This window comes from Hesperophylax consimilis, chromosome 31, assembly GCF_061612785.1.
Source record: "Hesperophylax consimilis isolate HC1 chromosome 31, BYU_Hcon_1.0, whole genome shotgun sequence".
In the NCBI taxonomy this organism is placed as follows: domain Eukaryota; kingdom Metazoa; phylum Arthropoda; class Insecta; order Trichoptera; family Limnephilidae; genus Hesperophylax; species Hesperophylax consimilis.
Genome location: NC_142866.1, coordinates 6678470 through 6703343, shown reverse-complemented (window position 1 = coordinate 6703343; position 24874 = coordinate 6678470). Strand labels below are relative to the sequence as shown.

The 24874-nt window shown below is 35.8% G+C and overlaps 1 protein-coding gene and 2 long non-coding RNA genes across 3 annotated transcripts in view; 1 reads left to right on the top strand and 2 right to left on the bottom strand.

Moving 5' to 3' along the window:
- Nucleotides 1-2228: 2228 nt before the first annotated feature.
- Nucleotides 2229-7124, bottom strand: LOC149409391 (uncharacterized). Its single transcript, XR_016305177.1, has 3 exons — nt 7009-7124; nt 3152-3259; nt 2229-2358 (listed from the first exon to the last, which is right to left on the bottom strand). It is a non-coding gene; the product is annotated as an uncharacterized LOC149409391 (long non-coding RNA).
- A 12-nt stretch (nt 7125-7136) lies between these two features.
- On the bottom strand, nt 7137-8339 carry LOC149409390 (uncharacterized). The gene is made up of 3 exons (XR_016305176.1): nt 8269-8339; nt 7862-8037; nt 7137-7233 (listed from the first exon to the last, which is right to left on the bottom strand). It is a non-coding gene; the product is annotated as an uncharacterized LOC149409390 (long non-coding RNA).
- A 2318-nt stretch (nt 8340-10657) lies between these two features.
- Nucleotides 10658-24874, top strand: part of ftz-f1 (ftz transcription factor 1) — a 291635-nt gene continuing 277418 nt past the window's right edge. The window contains exon 1 of the mRNA XM_089649854.1: nt 10658-11134. Within this exon, the coding sequence (XP_089505980.1) occupies nt 10969-11134 (166 nt within the window). The 5' untranslated portion in view covers nt 10658-10968. The remainder of the gene's footprint in view (nt 11135-24874) is intronic.

Sequence of the window (24874 nt, the reverse complement as noted above, 5' to 3'; positions counted from 1 at the left end):
TGGTAGTCGAAAAGCATGTAAAAACTGTACACATTAATATTTCATGAATAAAGAAAAAAAAAAAAAAAAAAAAAAAAAATCCTGATCGGGCTATTATCGCGACACCCCCGTGATTCACGTGTGAGATATTGTTTGATGGTAGGTCCCCACTAGGTCGGGCTTCTTCAAGAACCACATACCCTAAAGCTCTGAGTCTCTTAATTGAGTACGAATCACTGTTCTCGTGCCAAGTTTCTGTGACCGTAAGGATATGGAGTTTTTGGTCTCTGAAAATATCGTCCACCACCTCTAGTTTGTTGTTAAGGGATCGCGCATTCCAGGAACCAATCGCAAGCTGTCTGCTCCTGTAGTTGGCATGTCGTTCTAATCTAATTTCATTTAAGTTGTTGTGGAATTTATCAGAATCGCGGAGGGCTATAGACGGTAGGTAATTCTGTTTGCCGATTGGTCCGACTACTTGAACACCCTGTACTGACGGATACTTATTATTATTTTCATTACTATTGTTATTATTAATAATTATTGGAACGTATTGTTCCTCCCTGCATAAATATTTTGTTTTTTGTCCACCGCGACACCCCCTGTATCTAAATTTCACATTCGGATCACGGACTGGATTGTATATGGTTGCTTTTGCAGTCACTGAAGGGTTCGACACACTATCACTTTTAAAACTTGTTGTAAAATGTTTTTTATGATAGCGTCCAGCACGACAACCCCGAGATCTAATTTTATGAGTAGTATTATTATCGCGTCCAAGGTCATATAATGATATTTTTGCAGCTAATTTAGGGTCCATAAAAACACTTTCACTTTTGAGATGTAGTAGTGTCGCCCTGTCGTATCGGATATTGTTTACAGTCACCATAGTTCAAAGAATACCCATTATAAATCACTTGACGCATTTACACTTGACACGGTTGCTCGGTTCTCTTTACACTGCACATGTGGCCTATTCCTTCGGCCGATTACCGATGCTCAGAGTTATTGTGCACTTCTAGAAACACCGTGGCAGATTTGAACATAAAATATTTGGAATTTTGTATTAAAACTTGAATTAATCTCGAATCAGTGACACTAAAATTATTTTATTTTTATACATCTAACTTAAAAATTATTGCGGTTATTTTACACTTTATCTACACCGAAAAAATTGAGAACTTCCCAAGATTTTCAAAATAAACGCGGAGCGCTTAAAAAAAAGCAGCCGGCCGCCCCTAGAGCGCCTCTACATTAGTTTAGTAGTTTAGTTTAGTTTAGTTTAGTTAGTAGTTTGTGGGCTTCGCAGGGTTTGAATAGTAGTAGTAGTAGTAGTAGTAGTAGTAGTAGTACCAGTAGTAGAAGTAGTAGTAGTAGTAGTGGTGGTGGTGGTGGTGGTGGTGGTGGTGGTGGTGGTGGTGGTGGTGGTGGTGGTGGTGGTGGTGGTGGTGGTGGTGGTGGTGGTGGTGGTGGTGGTGGTGGTGGTGGTGGTGGTGGTGGTGGTGGTGGTGGTGGTGGTGGTGGTAGTGGTAGTGGTACTACTGGTACTACTCCTACTACTCCTACTACTCCTACTACTCCTACCACTCCTACTACTCCTCCTACTACTGCTGCTGCTGCTGCTGCTGCTGCTGCTGCCGCTCCTACCGCTCCTACCGCTCCTACCGCTCCTACCGCTCCTACCACTCCTACCACTCCTACCACTCCTACTACTCCTTCTACTCCTCCTACTCCTCCTACTCCTCCTACTACTGCTGCTGCTGCCGCTCCTGCTACTCCTACTACTCCTACCACTCCTACCACTCCTACCACTCCTACTCCTCCTACTCCTCCTACTCCTCCTACTCCTCCTACTCCTCCTACTCCTCCTACTACTCCTACTACTGCTGCTGCCGCTCCTACCGCTCCTACCGCTGCTACCGCTCCTACCACTCCTACCACTCCTACCACTCCTACCACTCCTACCACTCCTACTACTCCTACTACTCCTACTACTCCTCCTACTCCTCCTACTCCTCCTACTCCTCCTACTACTGCTGCTACTGCTGACGCTGCTGCCGCTCCTGCCGCTCCTGCCGCTCCTGCCACTCCTAACACTCCTACCACTCCTACCACTCCTACCACTCCTACCACTCCTAATACTCCTAATACTCCTAATACTCCTACTACTCCTACTCCTCCTACTCCTCCTACTACTCCTACTACTGCTGCTGCTGCTGCTGCTGCTGCTCATTGCTGCCACTCCTACCACTCCTACCTCTCCTACCACTCCTACTCCTCCTACTCCTCCTACTCCTCCTGCTGCTGCTGCTGCTGCTGCTGCTGCTGCTGCTGCTGCTGCTGCTGCTGTTATGTTATTTTACTTTTCCATGTTATTTTCTGTAACAAAAAAATGCCCCTTTAATAACGCCTGCTCGCGTCGTGATTAGTTTAAGTGGGTTTTCTGTTACACATCCATCCACTTGTTCTTTATATTTATAGATGTGAAAAAATCTGTTAGTTTCCAAAATAAAGTACTTGACTAGATAATAATATTATTTTATTTAGATAAGTATTTGTTTCACTTGATTGTGTTATGTCTTCCTCGGGCATCCTCGACCTCTTCAACCATTCACCTCCAAGTCATACTTTCTCCTTATACCTCTTTCTTCTTTCATAAATACGTCTCATTTTATTACAAATAACTATTTGATTCATGTCTTCCTCAGGCATCCTCAACTTTTTCTCCCATTCACTTCACGTAGTATCATGAAAACCACATTGTTACTGCTAAAAAAAAACTACATTATGTCGACTTTAATTTGACTCTATATCTCATTCCGGTGCAGATATAATGCATTGTCTTTCTAGAGAGTCCCCGACTTCTACCATTCAAACCACTAACATTCCTGGCACTAATAATAGGAACGTGTACGGGACAAACAAACTGGTAAACTTCTGAATCCAAACTGAAAGCTTGGTATTCTCTCTACACTATTTAAATCATGTGTCACCGTAATGGAAAATGAGATAGCATAAACTCTTACGAGATAGTGACTGGGATATATATCTGACAAAAATACTCTACAGTTTTTTGTTGTCTGTAAAGAATATCTCCCAAAATTACCCCCCGTTCAAGCACAAAAATAATAAACTTCAATAACACAATCGTTGCTAAATTATCGTATCTCACCAGATACCGGGCATCTCATCGGCGTCAAGGCGGGATGCTTGGACGTTTGCAGTAGCGGAATGCTCCAATATTCCGATGGATGAAGAGGGGGGACCTCTGGAGCAGGGGCTGCAAAAGTTTTTAATTCTGTATTACAACCAGAGATGTGCAAAATGGGTACCCAAAACCATTTGAAATGCAAAATGGAAATGGGTCAAAACTTTTCCATTTGTAAATGCAAAATGCAAAATGGTTTTTAGAAAAGCATTTCAAATGCAAAATGCAAAATACTTATTTTCAAAATGCATTGAAAATGAAAAATGGATTCTCAGGTCAAACAATTAAAATAATTATAGAATTTTTAAACAATTTTGTCATTTAATAATGGACATCAATGTAGAACAAACATATTACATGATGGTAAATCCAAAAACACCACGACTACAGATTATGAAACCACAAAAAATTTGACCGGTTTCTATGTTTTTACGTTGCCAATGTAAAAACATAGAAACTGCTATCTAACATTTAATATTACAGCGTCATGGCCAGTGGCGGCCGGTGGTCAAAATATGTGGGGGTTCACCGGATTACAACATTAAGTCATAAAATAAATTAAATAAAGGTACATACCTATTTATAAAGAAGTTCTATTCTCTGTTCATTTTGTTTAGCAAAGACCTCTATCAATGCTTAACACTGATAGTGCGTTCAGTCTGTCCTGGCTCAACGTGTTAAAAGATTTTATTCTTTTTAACGTTGAGAAACATCTTTAGCTTTCAACTGAGGTCATTCCAAAGGTCACGAATGGTGCACAAAAGTTTTAGTAATTTCACAGTCTCGGGAAAGTCTTCTAATAAACAAGTACTATAAAAAAGTTGTAAAATTGATAAAGCGCCGTTAGCTTTTGAAAAATCGTCGCGGGCGTAAATTGCACAGAGTTTACCTTTTAGGTACTGAACTTTATTTAGGAAGTCATACGTTTTAAGCGTCACATTGAAATCATGTTCTGGGAAATTTGACCTGTATCGATTTTTATTAAATAGCTCATTATGGTGTTTACCTTAGGCACGGTAGCCTGAATCCAATTGCATTCTGATGTCAACTTTTCGTAAAACCTTTAAGCTCAAAACTTTTTGTAAATGTAAATGATAAGAATTATGTTTTTTGATTTTTTCAGAAAGGTGAGTTACATCAGTAACACCGCTGATTGTCCAAACTGAATCAACATCGTAAATTAAACACGTAAAACAAAATAAACTATTCAATTGATCACATGCACAGAGCTACAAGCTTTGTTATACATTGTTTTGTTAAATGATCGAGTAAACTTCTTCGATCCAGATTTGCACTCTTATTTTATTATCAGTTCAGGTTTTAGGTGGACCGGCATTTTTTATTATCACTTTGTTTTCAAAACTCGACCTATTATTCTTAATGTATTCCACATTCAAACTCATTCTTAATTTATACGTTGAACAAACACAAAAGTAATCATAAATTAGTATAACATGCAATTGATATGCCTTATTAATAATTGATATACAAGATCGATAAAACCTGCAATTAAACTTCAAAACTTTCTCAGAGTAAGAAAAGTTTTAAATTCAAGAGACAATGCCTGGCAACGGCGAGTACTGACTGAACTGATAATAAGTAATCTGACCATCACTCATCTCTTAATGACAAGTTTTATCCTGTATGCTTGTATCGAAGAAGCGTAACATTCGCTGAAAAATAGCAGATGGTAAATTGAAACAACGATATCGACAATAATATCAAACATACGCGTTTTAGTTTAACTTTCTACTGAATAAACCGTTCCTTCTGATGTGGTGGTAAAACTCCGAACGCCGTTCTTGATATGGTATTATTTGCAAAGAATAGTATGTAATGGTATGGACCCACGCTTTCGACTGTTCCACAGAATATGCGACAAAGCAGTTAAATTTTGGATCGCAATCGAAAACGAACTGCTACGAACATAGTCACAAGTCAAAGTCGGTCTGCAAGTTAAGCGCGCTTAATAAGTAGGTACCTTTTGAATGAGATATTATAACCGAACCGAGTTTCGTATTGTGATTAGCCATGTCGGAAATCTTGTTGGTTGTTCGGCGCTCGGGAGCACATATTAGCTGGCCGCCACTGGTCATGGCCCCATGTTCAGTATTTGAATCAGTATTTTTTGTAATGGTATCACTCAATAAGGAAGTTGAGTCCATTTTTTTTATTTTTTTTTATCAATGTTCGCATTCAAACTTAAATACTGGTATTTTTTTTTTTTTTTTTAAAGTTTGTTTTCATAGTTAAATTAATTCTCAAAGTTTAAATTTTATTAAGCCCGCCAAAACGAGCGGAATCCGAGCGGTAACAGGCGGGGTGTAGTGTGACGTCATTAGAACTGTGAAAACCACGTCGCTTAAGCATTATGTATGGAAAAAAATTTAATTCTTCAACAAGGAATTCCAGTAATTTTTTTACCAATGTTAACCGTCTATTATAATTGATGTTATTAAAAAAAAAAGAAAATTGATAAAGATTTCATAGTTAAATTAATATTTTAAGTTAGAATATTTGCTTTTCACGCCCGATACGGTACTTGTACGGTATCGCCGTCGCTACTTGTTGACGTTCCCCGCGCGAATTCAGGACCACCGCGCAGAAAAGTAAAGACCAAAAGTAAAATAACGGTTTACAGCCCAGTTCACTGTGAGACTTTTCTGAGCGGCCGGCGGCCTGAAGTGTATCACATGCTTTGTGACATGTATAATAATAAAAACATCTAAGTTATGCAATAAACAACATATTATTATAAAGCACTATACGAATATGTATCTTTAGAAATCCATTTCATATAATAATAATAACAAATACGTACATATATTTGACAAACCCAAATAAACCTTTGGCCTATACACCTCTCTCATCTAAATCGACCATCTCTCATGTAATAGAAAGAGATGCACCATAGGTGTTCCGTTGTACGTACAAGTCACGACACATGTGACGACAGAATTCTTTCGACCAATCGTGGAGCGTCTACAGTCTATTGCTATTGAATGCTTTTTCAAGAACGTTTAACTAATTCTAAGAATAATAATATAGAAATATATTTATATATTTAGAATCGATATTTTTTGATCTACATGAACATATTTTTTATAAGTCAAAATATTTTTCACTCAACTTCCTTATTGCAAGGGCTCCTACCAGGGAGCAACTTGACAAATATAAATTATCTCTCATAGCGAGGTTGAGGACCGACTGATATTTGGGGCTTATGAAAAAAAGATGAGTGGAGATAGTAGGAAGAATGTTGCAAAAACGCATTTAAAATGGAAAATGCATTGAAAAAAGCATTTAAAATGAAAAATGCAAAATGGTTTTTAAAATGCATTTAAAATGCAAAATGGAAAATACCCATTTTGCATTTCCATTTGAAATGGATTTATTTGAAATAAATCACATCTCGGATTACAACATAGGTAACTTTGTGTCTGTTTAAAAACCATAAATAAATAAATGCACACCAGCAGCTCTGGAGGTAAATGACTTGACTGTCTAAGGAATCCTCAATCCCCACCAAATATATCACCTCCACTTTATCTTATTTCAGTGCAGGCAGTGGGACTTAACTATCATATTTATATATTCCTCATTGCCCAGAATATTGATGGGAAGAATTAATTACGTTGAGCCTTCAATTTATCACTCAACAGTTACAAAATTTTATTACTGAGGCAGTTCAGTTATAATACTGTATAATTTATACTATTCCTGCTTAAGCCCCCAAAAAGGGCGCTAATAAATAAATAAAATAGGTAATACATAATATGTAGGTACGGTTGATTTTTAAATATGCAATTTAAATGGTTTACCGAGTGATGAAGGTATCATTATCCATGCTGTTGGTGGTCCCTTGGGCGCTCAGGGAGATCATAGTTTTAATTCTTGTTTCCGTGTTGTCTAAGGGAACAGCATTTCTGCCCCCCCCCCCCCCCCAACAGTCTGGTACAGGTCCCTCCTGATGAGGGCACTCTTCTGCCTCACCAACCTCTTTATTCCCTCAAACTTGACTCGTAAGGACTTTAATGATCTGAAAACTGCAGATGAATGAATAATTAATGATTTAACAACTGAAAAATCAACGATAAACTTGTCAAATTCCGCTGAACACTTAAATACACTTAAAATACACTCCCTAGAAAACAGAAGAAAAATAAATGACCTAACTTTTTTATTGAAGATTATTAACTCCAAACTAGACTGTTGTGAACTCCTGCAATTCATAGATTTCAGAGTACCTACTCGAGGAACTAGGCAAAATATATTATTCTGCAACAATAACTTTAGTACCAACTATCACATACATGCACCTATTTCTCGCTTTCACACACTTGGAAACAAATTCACATCAAATATCGACATATTTAATATAAGTTTGCCTGTGTTCAAGAGATACCTAAATGACATTTTTATGTTGCATATTAAAAGAGCGATTGCGTATATTTGTTGTTTTCTCGTAGATATGTTGTGAACTTAAAAAAAAATGTTATTTTTGTGTTGATGTTTTAAAAATAAAAAACCTTCTGTTTTAACTGTATTATGCAGTAAATTATGTATAATGTAAAAGCCCGTCTGGTCGTTTAAATTAATAAATAAAATAAAATATGTAAAAAATATAAAATAGCACATTGTTTCAACTTAATTACCGGGATATTATTACAATACCTGATCCAGAAGAATTAAATTTATCTGCGACAGCCTTCCATTCCGCCTCCTTCTACTTCCAAGTAACGCCGTTCCTGATTTTGTTTTCAATTACATGCTTATATTGGTGAAGAATGTTCACCAGCATTTCACATTCTTCTTTAGTAAAATAAGAACTTTGATTCCGCTTATTCATCCTAGAAAATAAGACAATCTAATCTACAGTTCAACTAAAATCACTAATCAATAAAACATAGCCAAAACTTGCTGAATTACTTTCAAGTTTTGTAAACAAAAACAAGCCGAATGGCGGGGACGTTGACTATTTATATTGACGTTTGTGAATACTGGAAAATAAGACAAATCTATAACTTCAACTAAAATAACATAATAATCAATAAAACATAACCAAAACCTCTTGAACTTACTTTATATTTTTGTAAACAAAAACAAGCCGAATGGCGGGAACGTTGTCTGCATGTTGTCTGTCTGAGTCGATATTGTAAATGAATCCATAAATAAACCACTCACAAGATCACTTGACGTACGGAAGGTCATGATAGACAAGGTAGAGAAACTCAAGCCCATTTAAAAAAAGGTGCGATCATAGACAATATAATTGCACTCAGCCTACTCCATTCATTCGCTAGCCCAAAAAACTATTTTAAAAATAAAAATTTCCTAGAAGCAGAAAATACCAACATTTCTTTAGAACAACAAGGTTCAATCTGATAGAGCATTGTCCTGAGAAATTGAGTTTTAAAGTATCATTCTTTACAGCTCATTTTCTAATGAGAAAGCTTTGTCAGAAGGAAACCAGTTATTTAAAGAGATGAAAAATCAAGTAATCGTAAAACACCTAAAATAAATTTAAATATGAGCTCCAAACAAAGGTTAGATTACTTTCAAATAATGATTTGTGTTTTTATACTACAATGAGAAATTTTGTTAGTATAAGAAAAATTAAAACTAACAATTACTTGTTAAAATATTATATTATTTTCGTTAAAACAATGCATAAATATTGAAAATAACTTGCTTTTCCTAGTGACCTAGCAGTAGCTGTCACACTCATTTTTTAATAGAGAATTGTAATCTAAATCTGTAAATAGGATTTAATTAAATTAAATTAATTACCGATTGTGCCCCCCCTCTAATAATAATAATTTTATATTTATACAATGCTGTTTTGTGTCATTTCACTTTTTTCACGGGATGGTCTAGAATCGTACTCGAAACAATTACTTGGAAGGCAACTATGCTGATCATTACAGAATACATGAAAATACAAGAATATGTAAGCATAAAACAGACTATATAAAAATATACAAGCACAAAACACATTACACAAAATAAAAGCAAATCTATTCACAACATTAAAAAAATATACAAGCACAAAACACATTAAAAAAGGTTTTGAAAAAAATTTCTTATGATGTCGAGTTAACTAATAAAAAAAAAAGAATTATACAAATAATAATAAAAGACATTAACCAAAATAGAAGAATAAAAGTATTAAAAAGCCGCTGTGAGTATGAAAAAAACATTGGCAACATGTTTTTTTAAATAAAAAATATGTCAATATGTGCATAGCTGTGAGTTTTTCATTTTCCTTTTTCTGTATTCCGATATTTTTATTTTAAATATAATTTTTTTCGGCTAATGAATGAACGATGTTCGCTGAGTGCACGTGCAGTTACATTGTCTCTGGTGACACTTTTTTTAATGGCCTTGAGATTTCTCTATCGTTTCGACCTATCTGTACCGAAAGACCGTTTTATCTGTGGTCGTCTGTGGTTAAGTTGATGACAAATTCTCCACCTACAAAAAGCCCGTAGAAATCGATCTAGAGAGTGGTTTATTTATGAAAGCGCTGTTGCCAGACAATTTCGCGTAATAGCTATATGGGACCTTGCTTTCTGTGGTGGAACGCACGCGGGTTTATGAGTATGTTTATCCTGTATGTGTGACACATAGTTATAATCAACTTTACAAGAGTTTGGTGAAAAAGCCCCAATACACTCAAGGCAGGAGATCAATACATAAGTATCTGCATGTCATCTTTATTCTCCAATTAATTTAATAGGTACCTACCTATTGTGTATCACTACCCTATCTCAAATATATTCATGTTGTATTTATCCAAGAACTCAAAACATTGTACGTAAAAATTCAAAATGTTTTGAGTTTTTGACAATAGATGGCAGTTTCGTAATACCAAGAGGTTATAAACAAAATATGTAGATGGCGCTGGTATGCAGTAACTTGACATCTTGCCTGAAATGGGCTGGATCTGGAGTGTCACGTGGTCGCCCCAGTCGACCTATTTTACCGACAAGAACAGGTTTCCCAGTTCGCTTATATTTGGCGTATAATAGATGGCGGCACGGACTGATATTAAAGAGTAAAAGTGTAAACACCGAAAATCAAAATGAATACTTAAAATATTAAATTTACTTAATATAACTTAAAATGATGGCTAAATAAAATTGTACCAGTTTATTAAATGGGTCAAAATTATAAATATATGAATTAGGTCCAAATGATGATATATCTTTTCTTGACCTTGTGCAACACAGTGCAGCATAGCTCGTGCTGACCTACATTGGAGCTCTCGTGAAAGTATTGTGTAATGGATTTCGTAATTTTTGAAGCAAAAGTGATTTATCAATTTTAAATGCAATATGTATAGAACAACAATTCGATAAAAAAACATATTTCACTCTGAGAATTTATATTAACATTTTTTTATTAGTGATTCAATTTAAATCCAAATATTTAACGTTAGAATTTTAGAACACATATTATTATCTGAATTTTCTAAAAGGGAAACACCTATTTCAAAGCGCCAAGGGACCGAATACTTTTTGGTACTTTTTCGTACCGTTTCAATGTCAGTCATGAATATGGACGCTGTATTGATTCAGGAGTAATGTCTGAATGTGGTCTGAATGTAGAGTGTTAAGTGAAGTGGCCTACAGACCTACATTACTAAAGTTTGACTTGTACCCAGTGAAAAACAAAATAGCGACAGTTATAAGGTCACTAATTACAGTTCGTAGCTTTTTGTACTCGCTTGAGTACAAAAACGGCTAAAACATTCGTTCAGTGGTGAACATTGTGTCAAAATGCACGAAGAAGCTTCAGCAACAGCGATGAGTGGCGCAAGCTCCTCTGTTGCCGCATCTACGAGCCAGCCCAAGGCAGGTGTAGCCAACGTGCTGGCCAGGTCCGAGGCGCGGGTTCCGGACGGCGGGGACTCTGAGCTCTTGCCCTACGAGGATGGCTCCACCGGTACGTACTTTATATTATTATATACGCATTATGTTTCACGCGTCTCTCTTTACCCAATTCCATCACTCGCCAAATAACGTGTAGCAAGCAAACAAGCAAGCATTTCGTGATAACGAAAATAACAAACAAACAAACATTCCCAATTACATGACACTAGCGTAGTAGTTGTTGCTCATGGGTATTATATTATAGTAAATACTACCTAACATAATATACATTATTCACGCTGCTATAATGCAGGTATGTACACGCCGGATTTATTTCATTTTTATGTCACAGAAAGCGATTTTAAAATAATAATTACTAGCGAATTTATGGTATCAACATATTGCTGCAATAAAACAACTGGAATCGTAAAATTTGATTTTTTGTATTAGTAGTTTTGTGAATATTCAAAACTACACTCTTTTATTCTTCTACATAGATTTTTGCAGGTTATAAAATTGTGTAGGTTGGTACCAAAATAAGTTTGTATGTGATATTTATTCGATTCGAACTTGTAACCGTCTTACGCCAAATAAGTGTTGTCAGAAAGGACGTTGGGAGCTGGCGGCTGGCTCAAGGCTAATGGGCGGTCCCATATACCTGCCTAGAAAATGTAAACAAATCATTATCAATCCAAAACTAGCAGCGGACTCCAAACTCCATGTAGATCTATGGGAGCTACTTTAGGAAGAGTTATTTAAGGCGATGCACTACGTCGTGTAATATTTTAAATTGAGCCGCTATCAATAACAACCCTTACGTAGATGGCGATAAGGTTTAAATTCCCGCTTAACACCATCCGCCTGTTTTGATTTATGCAAGAAAAAAACATGACCAAAAAGTGCCTTTTATTTTATTTTATTTTGTGGCATAAATATTTTTTTTTCCGATCATTTTATAAATAACTTAATTTGCCACATTATACAATAAAATCATAACCGAAAATGCGATTTTGAACTTTAAAGCAGTTTTCATAGGCCTTATACATTATTTTTTTCTGGGCTTGTAAAAAGACTTATCTTAAAAGACTAACCAATTGAATAACATAACATAATGTAATATTTAATAACCTAACAACCTACACATCAGTCGGGAAACAGGATAGAAATACAAATTGGCACAGGACTTTGTGTTTTTGAAAGGATTTAGAGAGAATGGATATGGTAAACTTATTCCAGCCCTACCCTTTTATTGGCTACCTGCTTAACCCTACTTTCCTTCGAACTTCACCGTTGAACTTGAAAGCAATGTTATTGATTAACATTAAACGAACGAATAAGGGTACGCCTTGGAGCTGCGCATTTTGGGTCTTTAGTCAATGTGTAATAGTGGGACAAACCGTTAACAATAAGGTAAAAATAAACATCGCGTAGGTAAATGCATTTTTGTCATATTACTAACTCTTCGGTTATTACAGTTTAAAGTGTTAGTGCGCTATTTGCATCTGCCTGTGTTGTATATATACCTACATAATAAATAAATATTAGTGTTATTTCCCGTACTACGTAAATCTGTATAAAGAACGTACAAAGAAGATACACAATCAGTAAAAAATATGTATTTCTCCAACAAAAATCTATATAAAGAACGTACAAAGAAGATACACAAACACTTAAAAATATGTATTTCTCATACGTAAATCTATATAAAGAACGTACAAAGAAGATACACGAAAAGTTTATACTATGTAGGTACGAGTACCTAAATTGCATAATCATATAATATTACAAAATCCCTTGTATATTTTCATAAGTTTTGATGCATTAAACTTAATATGAAGTCAAAGGGGATTCTTAATTATGACTATTTGAATTCGCTTACCAATGATGGACGAAAAGCAATCAGAAAAGGATACGGTCACATCTAGTCCTAGATGTGACCGTATCCTTTTCTGATTTTTCTGTTTCAGATTTTCGTTTAGAAATCACTAATATTGTCTTCAATATTTAAATATTACTATTTGAGGTTTTACTCAATAAAGTTATTCCGAAAAATAAACTTAAAAATATGTATTTCTCATACGTAAATCTATATAAAGAACGTACAAAGAAGATACACAAACACTTAAAAATATGTATTTCTCATACGTAAATCTATATAAAGAACGTACAAAGAAGATACACGAAAAGTTTATACTATGTAGGTACCTAAATTGCATAATCATATAATGTTACAAAATCCCTTGTACATTTTCATAAGTTTTGATGCATTAAACTTAATATGAATTATGACTATTTGAATTCGCTAACCAATGATGGACGAAAAGCAATCGAGGAAATACATATTTAAACGTTCAAGATCCATAGCAATAACAAATCTTTAGTGTACTTTTAGTGTACTTTCTTTAGTGTATCTAGAACATGATAATTTAAATTCATCAATGGTGTCAATCAAAGAAAAGATATACCTTAAGGGCGAGGGGAACAAACCAACTTGCGCGGAACGGGGGAATCGGCGTGGGCGTGTCCCTTACAGAGATTTGTCAATAAATAAATCCGACAGTACAGGCAACTCGCATTGTAGAATTACTATTTACCTGATGGTACCATGTCTTCCTTACCTTTTCCTTACACTTCTTTCTTTGTTCGTGACGTTCGTCTCGTTACCATTAATAATTATTTGATTCATCTCTTCCTCGGGCATCTCCGACTTTTTCTAACATCCACTTCATGTAGTTATCATGAAATTTATATTGTTAATGTTAAAAAACTACATTATATCGACTTCTATTTACAGAGATAATGCTTTAGTCTTCCTCGGGCGTCTTTTTCTACCGTTAACTTCTGTGTTTTCTTTGTGCCGAATTGTTACTGTTAAAAATTACACTTAAACGATTTTAATTCGGCTACGTATCGACCCCGTGGAATAACAAGGTTTCAACTGATGATTTGAGCTGATCAGTGATTGGATAGCGTTCCTACTGCACTAATCTTTATTTCTTCCATAGATAACAACATCATATGGTGCATATTGAAGGAATTAGAATGTGTCGAAAGTTCCAACTGCATTATGTCTTTCATTGTACTTTGTGAAACAAGGTTTTAACTGCACATGGAACCATGTTACTACAGCATAAAATGTTTGTTTTGAAACTCATTTCACACTAATCTATACAGCGATCAATTTTTTTGCTATTTGAAGCGTTAAATAGAGTGATTAAAAGTGACTCCTTATTAATATGTTTGAACACCAATATTACAGTGGTTCCGTTATATCTGGAACTATTTGGAGTCGAATCTTAAAACTAAAATATACATTAGCTCCACATAGGAGGCCCTGAGGAAAATAATTTCCATTGGGACCTATGGCACCTTAGGATGTGCTGTGTGGAGGGATTTTTTTAGGAGAGGAAGGAGTGAACAGTTAACTCCTCCTATTAATATGAGCGAGGAAACACAAGCGGGAAAATCGCCGAACTGTTAAAATTAAGAATAAAACGATGGTTTAATTGAGCATTTAGAGTTATATTTTTATGACAAAATTTAATTTAAGTTTTCACAAAAACATATCTGATAAATGTTATGTTGCAAAATTTAATAACCTCATGACTGAGTACATAGTATGAAAACTACATTAAACGTAAGATGGCGATGGGAGAAAAAATGGAGATAAAGTTATATACCTATCTTCTAGTTCCTTCTATTTAACAAAAAATTGAATGTGTTCAATTTAAAGGCACACTACTCAGTAACCAAAACCATATATGTACGAGTATTATGTAAAATGGAACGAAAGTACGTCAGAACATGTCTTAGCGAGTGCTTTAAAAAAGAGTTTTGATCGCTAGGTTACTGAGAATCATAACACGGGGTGTTCGTGCATTTTGTAAAATAGAAATTCATTTAAAAGCACCAGCACCGCAGTTCTAAATTTTCTTATAGAAAATCCCCAAATATCTCCGGTTACCATGAAGTACTCGATACCTGGCCATTCATGAATACAAAGGGTGGACAATGCTCACAGAGCCATTGAGAAGGTCGTGGTCGTCGGTGGTCATGTCCAAGAGCGAGCTTATGATCCCACGAGAGTCAGTGAATAGAACACGGTATCACTTATACATACATAATATTATTTGTACACACAACCTTCATGGTACATACACACTTCTCCACAATCTACAAATCTGTCCTGATGATGGGCACTAACGCCATCTCCGATAGGTTAGCTAAAGAAGGAGGAAGATCAAAACAGCATAATACCCAGTTTTACATTACACACAGTATGCCATGAAGACAATAGTCTCCCGCAGGGCCTATGTCATCTTTGAGGATGCTGCGTGGAGGGACTTATTAAGGAAATAAAGGAAAGGAAGTTTTGGGAAGGAAAAGTTTAAGAGGAGTAGATAGGATAGTGTATAGGAGTTTACCACGTATGAATCATCCCTCCCACTGTGGTGCAATGCGATGATACGGTAGGAGAGGTCAAATGGTCTCCGTCTCCCGATCCGGCCCGCCATGCAGTTGGTTGTCAGACAAATTCGCCGCCAAGACCTGGACACACCTCATCGCCATGTACCCGCACACCCCTGCTAAGTCAGCAAACTTAAAACATCGCTTGGGTGACCGAATCCCTGACATTAATTTTGACCTAAAATCATATTAAACGTCTATCATAATTTAATTTAAGGGTCTTGTATTATTATTATCAATTATTATTGTTATTAAAACTATGTTTTATTAATTATTTGACTTCGTTACTAAATTTCCCAAGAGTGGGATAAAAACACAAGTTTATAAGAGAGAAGTACAAAAAACACTCTGGGAATATAAAAGTTAATAAGGTTCCATCTGGCAATGTAACATTGTTAACTTACTTGAATAACTTAACTGCATACCAAGGTTCCAACTGCTAAAATTGCTTTTCCAGATTTCATATTTCTAACTTTAAACGATCGTTAATATTTTATAAAATTAGTTAATAACCTACAACTAACCGTATTTGCATACTCAAAACAATATAAAGTTGAATACGTATTGAAATATAGTCATCCAAGTCTCTGAAGCCCGTTATCTTAAGCTGGGTCCAGACATGTTCTTTTGTCCGTACCGTACCTCCGTTTCGTATCAGCGTCGCGATCAAGAACGCTAGTTTGGACGCCCGTTCGGTACGGTACGGTGGTACGGCGTCTCGATACGGATAGAGGTACGCTCCGATCCATCGCGAGTCGGTTTTTCGACCCGTTCAAAGGCGATACGGTACGGGTCTGCGCCAGTCTGGACGTGTTCGCGGCGTCTTACATCTTTCTCTGTTTTTGAACAATTCTAACTCCCACCAACGTCGCCTTTTTGTTTTTTTTTCCGTTATATTACTGTGAATAACAATGAAGGATGCACAAGCAATCGTCAAATTCTCAAACACTTCCGCAGTCGACGACATGGTGGGAGGAAATGAACACGCGATGATCGCAGCGACGTTACGGAGATACGGGCTCTTGATCGCGACGCGGATACGAAACAGAGGTACGGTACGGACAAAAGATGATGCGTCCAGAGTTTTTGGATCGCGACGCTGGTACGAAACGGAGGTACGGTACGGACAAAAGAACATGTCTGGACCCAGCTTTAGAATAGGGTCAGAGTCAGATGGAACCTTGTTATTCCATGGGTCGGCATCTCATTCCTGTGCTTAAAAACTTAGTGTTAAAAAGAAAAATGTTACAAATTCTGAATGCGGGGGCTTAACGCATTATGCCCCCGCATTCAGAATTTATAACTATTTTCTTTTTAACACTACGTTAAGTTCCAAAAAAAGTAATGTTATTTTTTATGATAATACTCGTATATATACAATTTGTAAAGCCGAAATGGTAATTATATGAAATTCCCTCGATAGAAAAAATCGCAAAGTAAGCTCCAAAAATCATTAAAAATCACTTTTTGTTCTGTTATTTAATATATTATGGGAGTGAACAAATTAAAAATGATTATTAAAATGCAAGTTAAGCTTTTGTCGAGAGATTTTTACTCTATTTCAAATGAGTCGTGTTTAATTAAATATTTTCATCGTTTTAGTTTAAATATTATCTACAATAAAAGATTTGTTTTAGACCACTTTAATTTTAATTGTACTCTACGGGTTTCGGAAGCACCCTAACTTCGTCAGGAGAATATTAAAACTAACCTATGACACAAAATGTTAACAGATATATACACAAAAAATATAATTTAGGTGTTTGAGTGGGAGGTTAACAAAGGGGGACGGGTAATTGGGGGAATTTCAGCAATAACAGAGCGGCTTACTGGAAATATATCTCGAATGGGACTAAACGATAAATTAATTTGGTTACTCAATATACTAGCGTTATTATTTAGGGATTTTTTGATTTCAAGAGCTTCTAAGTTATCTAATCTTTTGCTTTTATTATTACGGTGAAGGATTTTAACCCTTGTGTCCTTATTAAAAGTATGATTGGTGGAAATAAGATGATTGGCAAACTCTGAAAAATTATTATTATTTAAACATCTTAAATGTTCCGTGATTCTAATATTTATATTTCTGGTTGTCTTACCTATGTAGAATGATGGACAGTCATTGCAACATAGTTGGTAAATGCCTGAGTGGCTCAATTTATGATCTTTATCTTTAGTGTTTTTTTTAATAATTTACCTAAGGTGTTATCAGTATAGAACGCGGGTTTAATGTGGGAAGGTAATTTTTTTGTACTAACTGAAGAAAAATTGGATTATATCCAATTTTTTATATCAAAAGTAACATCTACCGAAATAGCGGGCTATTCAAAATAACACCTCTTATTGGAAAATCCTGTATATGTGAGGCCCGCCATTATTACCATTTTTAATTAAATACATCTATTTGAATTTCACTTTTATTTTCGTTAATTAATGAATGCAAGCCTTGGTATCGGAAATTAACACACTTCCCGACATCTGATCATGGCAGATAGACTCTGTTAATGACAATATATTTTGGTGTTCTTTAACAACAACTTAACTTACAACTTTACCATCAAAACAAGTGTTTTACTTCTACAAGTGACTCCTGCCCTCCAACTGCTTCACCTTGCCTAGTCTTCCGCTCCAAATCTTCTTGTGTTACCTCTTCAAGACCAGTCGGCCCTGCTAGGAAAACCGCCAAACGCCAGAAGCGAGCGGAGACGACAGCATACCCAGTGCCCAACATTCACCAAGCCTGGGTGCGGGAGGCAGATTGCCATAAAATATACCACTATCATCATCATCGGCCGTAAAGGAGCATTCTCATCGGTTGAAGACACGGTTTGGACCCGGCGCACAAATCTACATTCTTGTGCGGACTCCTGTCCAGTACAGTAATATATCGCGTACATATAGGCGGACAATGCGAACATGTACGCATTTCTCTGAAATCAGATGACATTAAAGCAGTTTTTTATATGAAATAAATATAGTTTCTACTCTATCGGCATTTGGCGACGTTGGTAGAATTGTTGACTCCAGTTTCTGGGTAGGAAGGTTCAATACTCAGGCAAACCAAAATAACGCTATTAAAGATTTAAAAGACATTTAAAAATATATTAAAATAAGTACAAAAACATTGTTTTTTATTAAAGTTAACTCCACAATTTCTCGCATTTCAAGCGTTTTATTCGCATGGTTGGGATTGGTTGAATGGAACCTGTAACATTACATAAGTAGTGACAATATCATTTTATGAAATGCAAAATTTCTAAATCCTCACTGTTGCCAGAACACGTATTAATCTTTTTCAGATACCTATAGAGTCTAACATTACAATTTATCGAGAGTTTTGATCACATGGCATGATCTAGTGAACCAGATAATTGAGTCGGGTCATGTTAAGAGTCCACATAATATATGAGACGCCAAGACCGAGTTGTTCGACGGTCCGTCCTCTCTGCCTACCCCTGCGAAGGAACGGCGTGAAGGTTGGTTAGTTAGCTAGTTACCTTTATTATGTATCTCAACATAATGCCTCGCCATACTTTTATCCTATAATCGAATATTGAAAAAAATATATTCCGAGATGGAAATAGTTACCTTTTTAGTTTTTTTTTTAATTAAAAAAAAATATTATTTACTAGCCCAATTACTAATAAAAATAAACGTTTTCTAAATTGTGCACAACTGATAAACAACCATTTACCCTATATGAATGATAGTTTATGTAGATAACCATAGATATAGAATATTCTATTAGTCCTCCTCACTAGGGTGACTGTCTGTTTTATTAGTTTTCTATGTCATTTTAATGCTATAGCAAAAAAATATGGTTTTATTAGGGTTTTTTTCCGTAAATCCTATGACTGTATATAAAAAATACTATTAAGTTCTTTTTTTGATAATTCCTTAAGCCGATATTTCCTGGACTGTACGCAGTAATTAATTGATTGATGGAATTTGTGATATATATAACTACTGCTAAAAATTAGAGCTTATTTTCCCAAAGGTAGTGTTACAGATAGGTACATTTAATTTTTCTAGTTGCTTTTCTCTAGTTTTATGTAAGGTGTTTCAATTTTTTTCTTTTGTTAAAGTAGACCTCTAACAATCTAATCTATAACTATTATAAGTTATTAGTTACTGTAGTTAACAATCATCGGTTATTCATTAATCCTCCATGTTGCAATGACCTCACTACACCATAACGATACTTCCGTGGGAAAATAAGTGGCTCGTGTAATTATTATTCATACTTAACAGTCTCACTTGAAACAAATGGTGGAAGTTTTATTCCTGTCGCCTGTAAATAGCTGCAAAATACATGTTAGTCATTTTATATCAGAAATTGCGATATTTAATAAATTAGCTATTTTTTTAAAACGTGAATACCGCACAATAGTCCCAAATACTCTCAACACTGGGGTCAACGGCGCTATGGAATCCATAATTGGGGTATAATGTTAGGCTGAATGTAGTGGGGAGGGGAAGGAGATGGGATAGAGAAAGATGAGTGAAGTACATAATATCACCAAACACGATCTTTCAATCAACATTTCGCTTCGGAATGGTGATCTTTGGTGACCCAAAAACACGCAGCAAATGAATTGTTGTTTCTTTATTACAATAATTATAACAAGCTCCCTTTACAATGGATAAAATGTGATTACTTTTGGTGTATTTCACGTCATGTTACATACAACATCACGTGTGAGGTCACGTGACAAATATTTATTTCAGTACCTATCTAAAGATATTAAAGATTTATTTATTGAATATCAACGGTATAAATAAAAACTGTATATATATATATATATATTAACTGTGGCATTTGATCACAAAATAACGACAGAAAGTATAAAATGAATACTAGGAGGAGATACATACATATTTATACATACACATTTTATATGGAACTTATAATAAAATATCATTTGCAGTCTCTGTTCCAACAAAAACGTAATTGTATCAACCACATGTTACGAGTTCATACTCATCTATAACGTATTTAGCCTGTAGGTACTCGTATATTCCGGTCAGATGGTGAGACGACTCGCATTATGTACATATATGGGTAAGGTCGTGAAGTAATAGGGAATCATTCGCAACCGGTGTTATAATGAATGCGTTACGTTTGCAAACTAATTTTCCCTTTTCAGGAACAGGTAAATTTTATTAGGGATACTAGCAGAAGTCCCCGGGGTTGTTCGGGCTTATGAATGGTTTGGAGTGAGGTTGTGAATTTTAGTAAAATGGATGTAGTTTTGGTTGGAATAATAATATTGTCAATAATTGAAAACGTTTATTTTGTTAGGTATTCGATTACTTCGGCGACCCCCACTTCTTCTACCACTAATTTACAAGTCGTATTATAATCTTATAATACTGCTTCCAGATGTAGTCAGTCATTTTCTTCTTATTTTGAACGTCAAGTGTCCAAAACCTTTATCACAAATCATTATCAAAATTCTGCTTTAAGGCGATGTACTTCGTCGTGTAATATTTTGAATCGAGCCGCTATCAATAACACACCTTACGTAGATGGCGATAAGGCTTAAATTCCCGCTTAACACCATCCGCCTTTTTTGATTTATGCAAGAAAAAAACATGGCCAAAAAGTGCCTCTTATTTTATTTTATTTTGTGGATGTTCTCAAGCATAAATATTTAACTTTTTTCCGATCATTTTATAAATAACTTTATTTTCCACATTATACAATAAAACCAAAACCGAAAATGGGTTCGTAAGTAGGAGATTTGGAACTTTAAAACAGTTTTCATAGGCCTTATACATTATTTTTTTCACGGCTTATAAAAAGACTTATCTAAAAAATACTCGATTATTTCAAAGACTAAGATGTATTCTACTCGCAGTATTTAATTAAAGCATCTGAAACAATTTTCGCCGACCAAATTTTCAAACCAAAAACACCTGATTTTGGTTTGAAAATTTGGTCGCCATAAGCAGAATTGCAATGTTCCACCAAGAACTAAAACTGTAAATTAATACTTAGCATTCCCAATAGTATTATGTTGCACATAAAATACTATTTCAAAGGTTGATTTCTATTATCTCTTCGAATTCATTGCACCTTGCGTCACACATCTGCACGTCACGTCGACTTCTGTGCTGAAATCAAATGTTACATCTTTCTAAATCTAAACACTTTGATGACCAAGGATGTAACACTTGACTTCAGCACAGAAGTCAAATTTTACATCTTTCTAAAACTAAACACTTTGATGACCAAGGATGTAACACTTGACTTCAGCACAGAAGTCAAATGGTTCATCTTTCTAAATCTAAACACTTTGATGGCCTTTATAAACGCAAAACAGAATGAACCATATGTGCTGGACCTATAGTTATTAATGAAATAATGAGATAGGATTGTAAAAAAATTTGTACAGCGCCCCCTAAAAATCATTCAAATATTTATTTATTAAAGTATTATATGTATTAAATATAGTTTTTTATCTAGTATAATGAACCTAAAATATCCTCAATCAGTTAAGTCATGCACTCTCAAATACAAGATAAGGGGTTTATTTATCGGATGCATCGTAAATTAACTAACTAACTAACTAACCATCACGCCGTTTCCCCGCAGGGGTAGGCAGAGAGGACGGACCGCCAAACAACTCTGTCTTGGCACACACTCCTTGCCTCATTCACATTCATACATCGTCTCATACATACTCTTCTATTGTTCTGACTCTTGACATGGCCCGACTCAAGTATCTGATTCACTTGGTCGTGCCATGTCTTCCTCGGGCGCCCCCGACTTCTGCTACCATTCACATTTGCATCGTATATTCTCCTTACACTCCTTTCTTCGCTCATTCGCTCTACATGCCCAAACCATCTAAGCGTCCCTTTCTTGATCTTACTCATTACGCTTACATCAGCCTTGCACTCTTTGCGGATATCCACATTCCTCACACGATCATACATGGTTTTACCACACATACGCCTCAGGGATCTCATTTCAACAGCATTCAATCTACTTTCATCCTTTCTTTGCCAGTTCCATGCCTCACTTCCGTACATCAGGGTAGGTACCAGCACTCCATTGTGGACTGCTAACTTCGCTTCTTTGGACAATTTTTTGTTAGCGCCAACTGCGTTCAGTCCTCCATTAATGGAGTTACCTGCATTTACTCTTCTTTCAATATCTCTGTCAGCCTTCCCATCACTCGTAAACATGCTTCCTAAATACACAAATTCATCCACCTGCTCCAAGTATTCCTCATTCACAGCTATATTACACACTGTTTTCGTACTTTCTCTTTCAAACACCATTACTTTAGACTTACTTACATTCATCATTAACTCATTCTTCACGCATACTTCGTTCATCCTAGACACGAGAGACTGCAGATCATCCATACTATTAGCAATCAGCACCGCATCATCAGCATACAACAGGCAACATACTTTCAGATTACTCAAATTCGCGCCCAATCCCACATCTTTCAATTCTTGCATACAATTATCCATGTATAGATTGAATAACCACGGTGACATTACGCAGCCTTGTTTAACACCTTTTGTGATATCAAACCACCCCGTAAAACCACCGTTCACCCTAACACATGCAACGCTTCCCTCATATAGAGACGCAATTGCCTGAGTCAGATTCGCATTCACTCCATACTTGGACAACACCTTCCATAGCTTTTTCCTGTCGACTCGGTCGTATGCTTTTTGTAGATCTACAAAGGCACAGAAAAGTTTCTGGTTTTTTGCCAGAAACTTCTCGGTGAGCATACGCAATGAGAAGATCTGGTCCATGCACCCCCTTCCACTCATAAAAGCACCTTGCACATCCCATATTTTATCCTTTGTTTCCTTTCTTACCCTTTCAATCAAAATTCTACCATACAGCTTGCCAACTGAACTTAGCAGGCTAATAGCCCTATGATTCCCACATTCCATACGTGACCCTTTACCTTTGTATAATGGCATGATCACTGCCCTTCTCCAATCTAAAGGCGTGTAACCTTCCTTTAAACATTGGTTAAAAAGATTGCACAACCATGTGAGAATTATACGGCTACCTCCTTTAAAATATTCAGCAGCAATATTGTCGAAACCGACAGCCTTACCATTCTTCATACACTTAATTGATCTTTCTATCTCATCCATGCTAATTTCGGTAACATTCAGTCCATCATCGTTCATATCTGATTCGCCGCTAGAATCACTGTCACTCACTTCGCTTTTAAAGACTTCCTCGAAATACTTCATCCATCTCTCTTTTATTTTTTCCTCATTCGTCAACATTTTTCCATCTTTCGATTTTATTACTTTCATGCTTCCGGTTTCAGGGCCACACCGGGACCTTTTGACTTCCTTCCAAAACAACTTAATGTTTTCTTGGAAATGGTTTGTCATTTTCATTCCTTCTTCCTCTTCCAGGCGTTTCTTTCGTTCTTTCACTCCAACTCTTACTTTTTTCTTACATTCCTTATATACTTCTTTCGCTCGATCCTTCTCTTCGCTGGAAGCACTGCCAGCCGCAATCAGACATAACCATGCTTTCTTCTTCTCTGAGACCAGTGCTTTAATATCATCATCCCACCATGCATCACCTTTCTTTCTACCTTGCGTACTTATTCCACACACCTCTCTAGCAGATTCACAAAGACTCACTTTTATGTGGTTCCATGTTTCGTCTATGCTTAGACCATCCATTTTTTTCTCATTCAATCTCATCTCTGCACAATTCACATACTTACTCCTCTCATTATCGTTTTGTAGTTTTTCTATTTTGATTCTTGTTGGAGTTAGTACCGTTTTCACTTTAGAGCGCCAACCGCGAAAGAGGTTTACTCTCGACACCACCAGAAAGTGGTCAGTTTCAACCTCTGAAAATAATGAACAATTTATAAAATCATATAAGAGTGCTTTATTTCTTAAACTGAAATATTTCCTTTATATCAGTACTAAAAATAATATCATTTGATGTACGTAGGTACTATCTGTACGTTCTATTATTGTTGTTGAAAATCTCTATAAATATTATTGGTTCTATTATTTTGTTGAGGTATGTAGGTACCATTACGAACTAATAATAGATTCTTCAATGTTTAGTCCCTATACTATTGATGCAAAAGCATGCGTGAGCATAGAACTACAATTAGATGCGCTACTGTGTTATAATATCTCGTCGAAACTTGTTTCACTATTAGAACGGATTTGGTAGTTTTAGTTAGAGAGTTGGAGGTCAGTCGGAGGTAAAAAAGCGGAACCTATTTTTTCGCTTCATGACTCATCCAAATACGTCAATGTGCGTGAGTATTTTTTTGTCAAAAATACTTTTTTATGCATCAAACGCAAACCCTAATAATTTAGA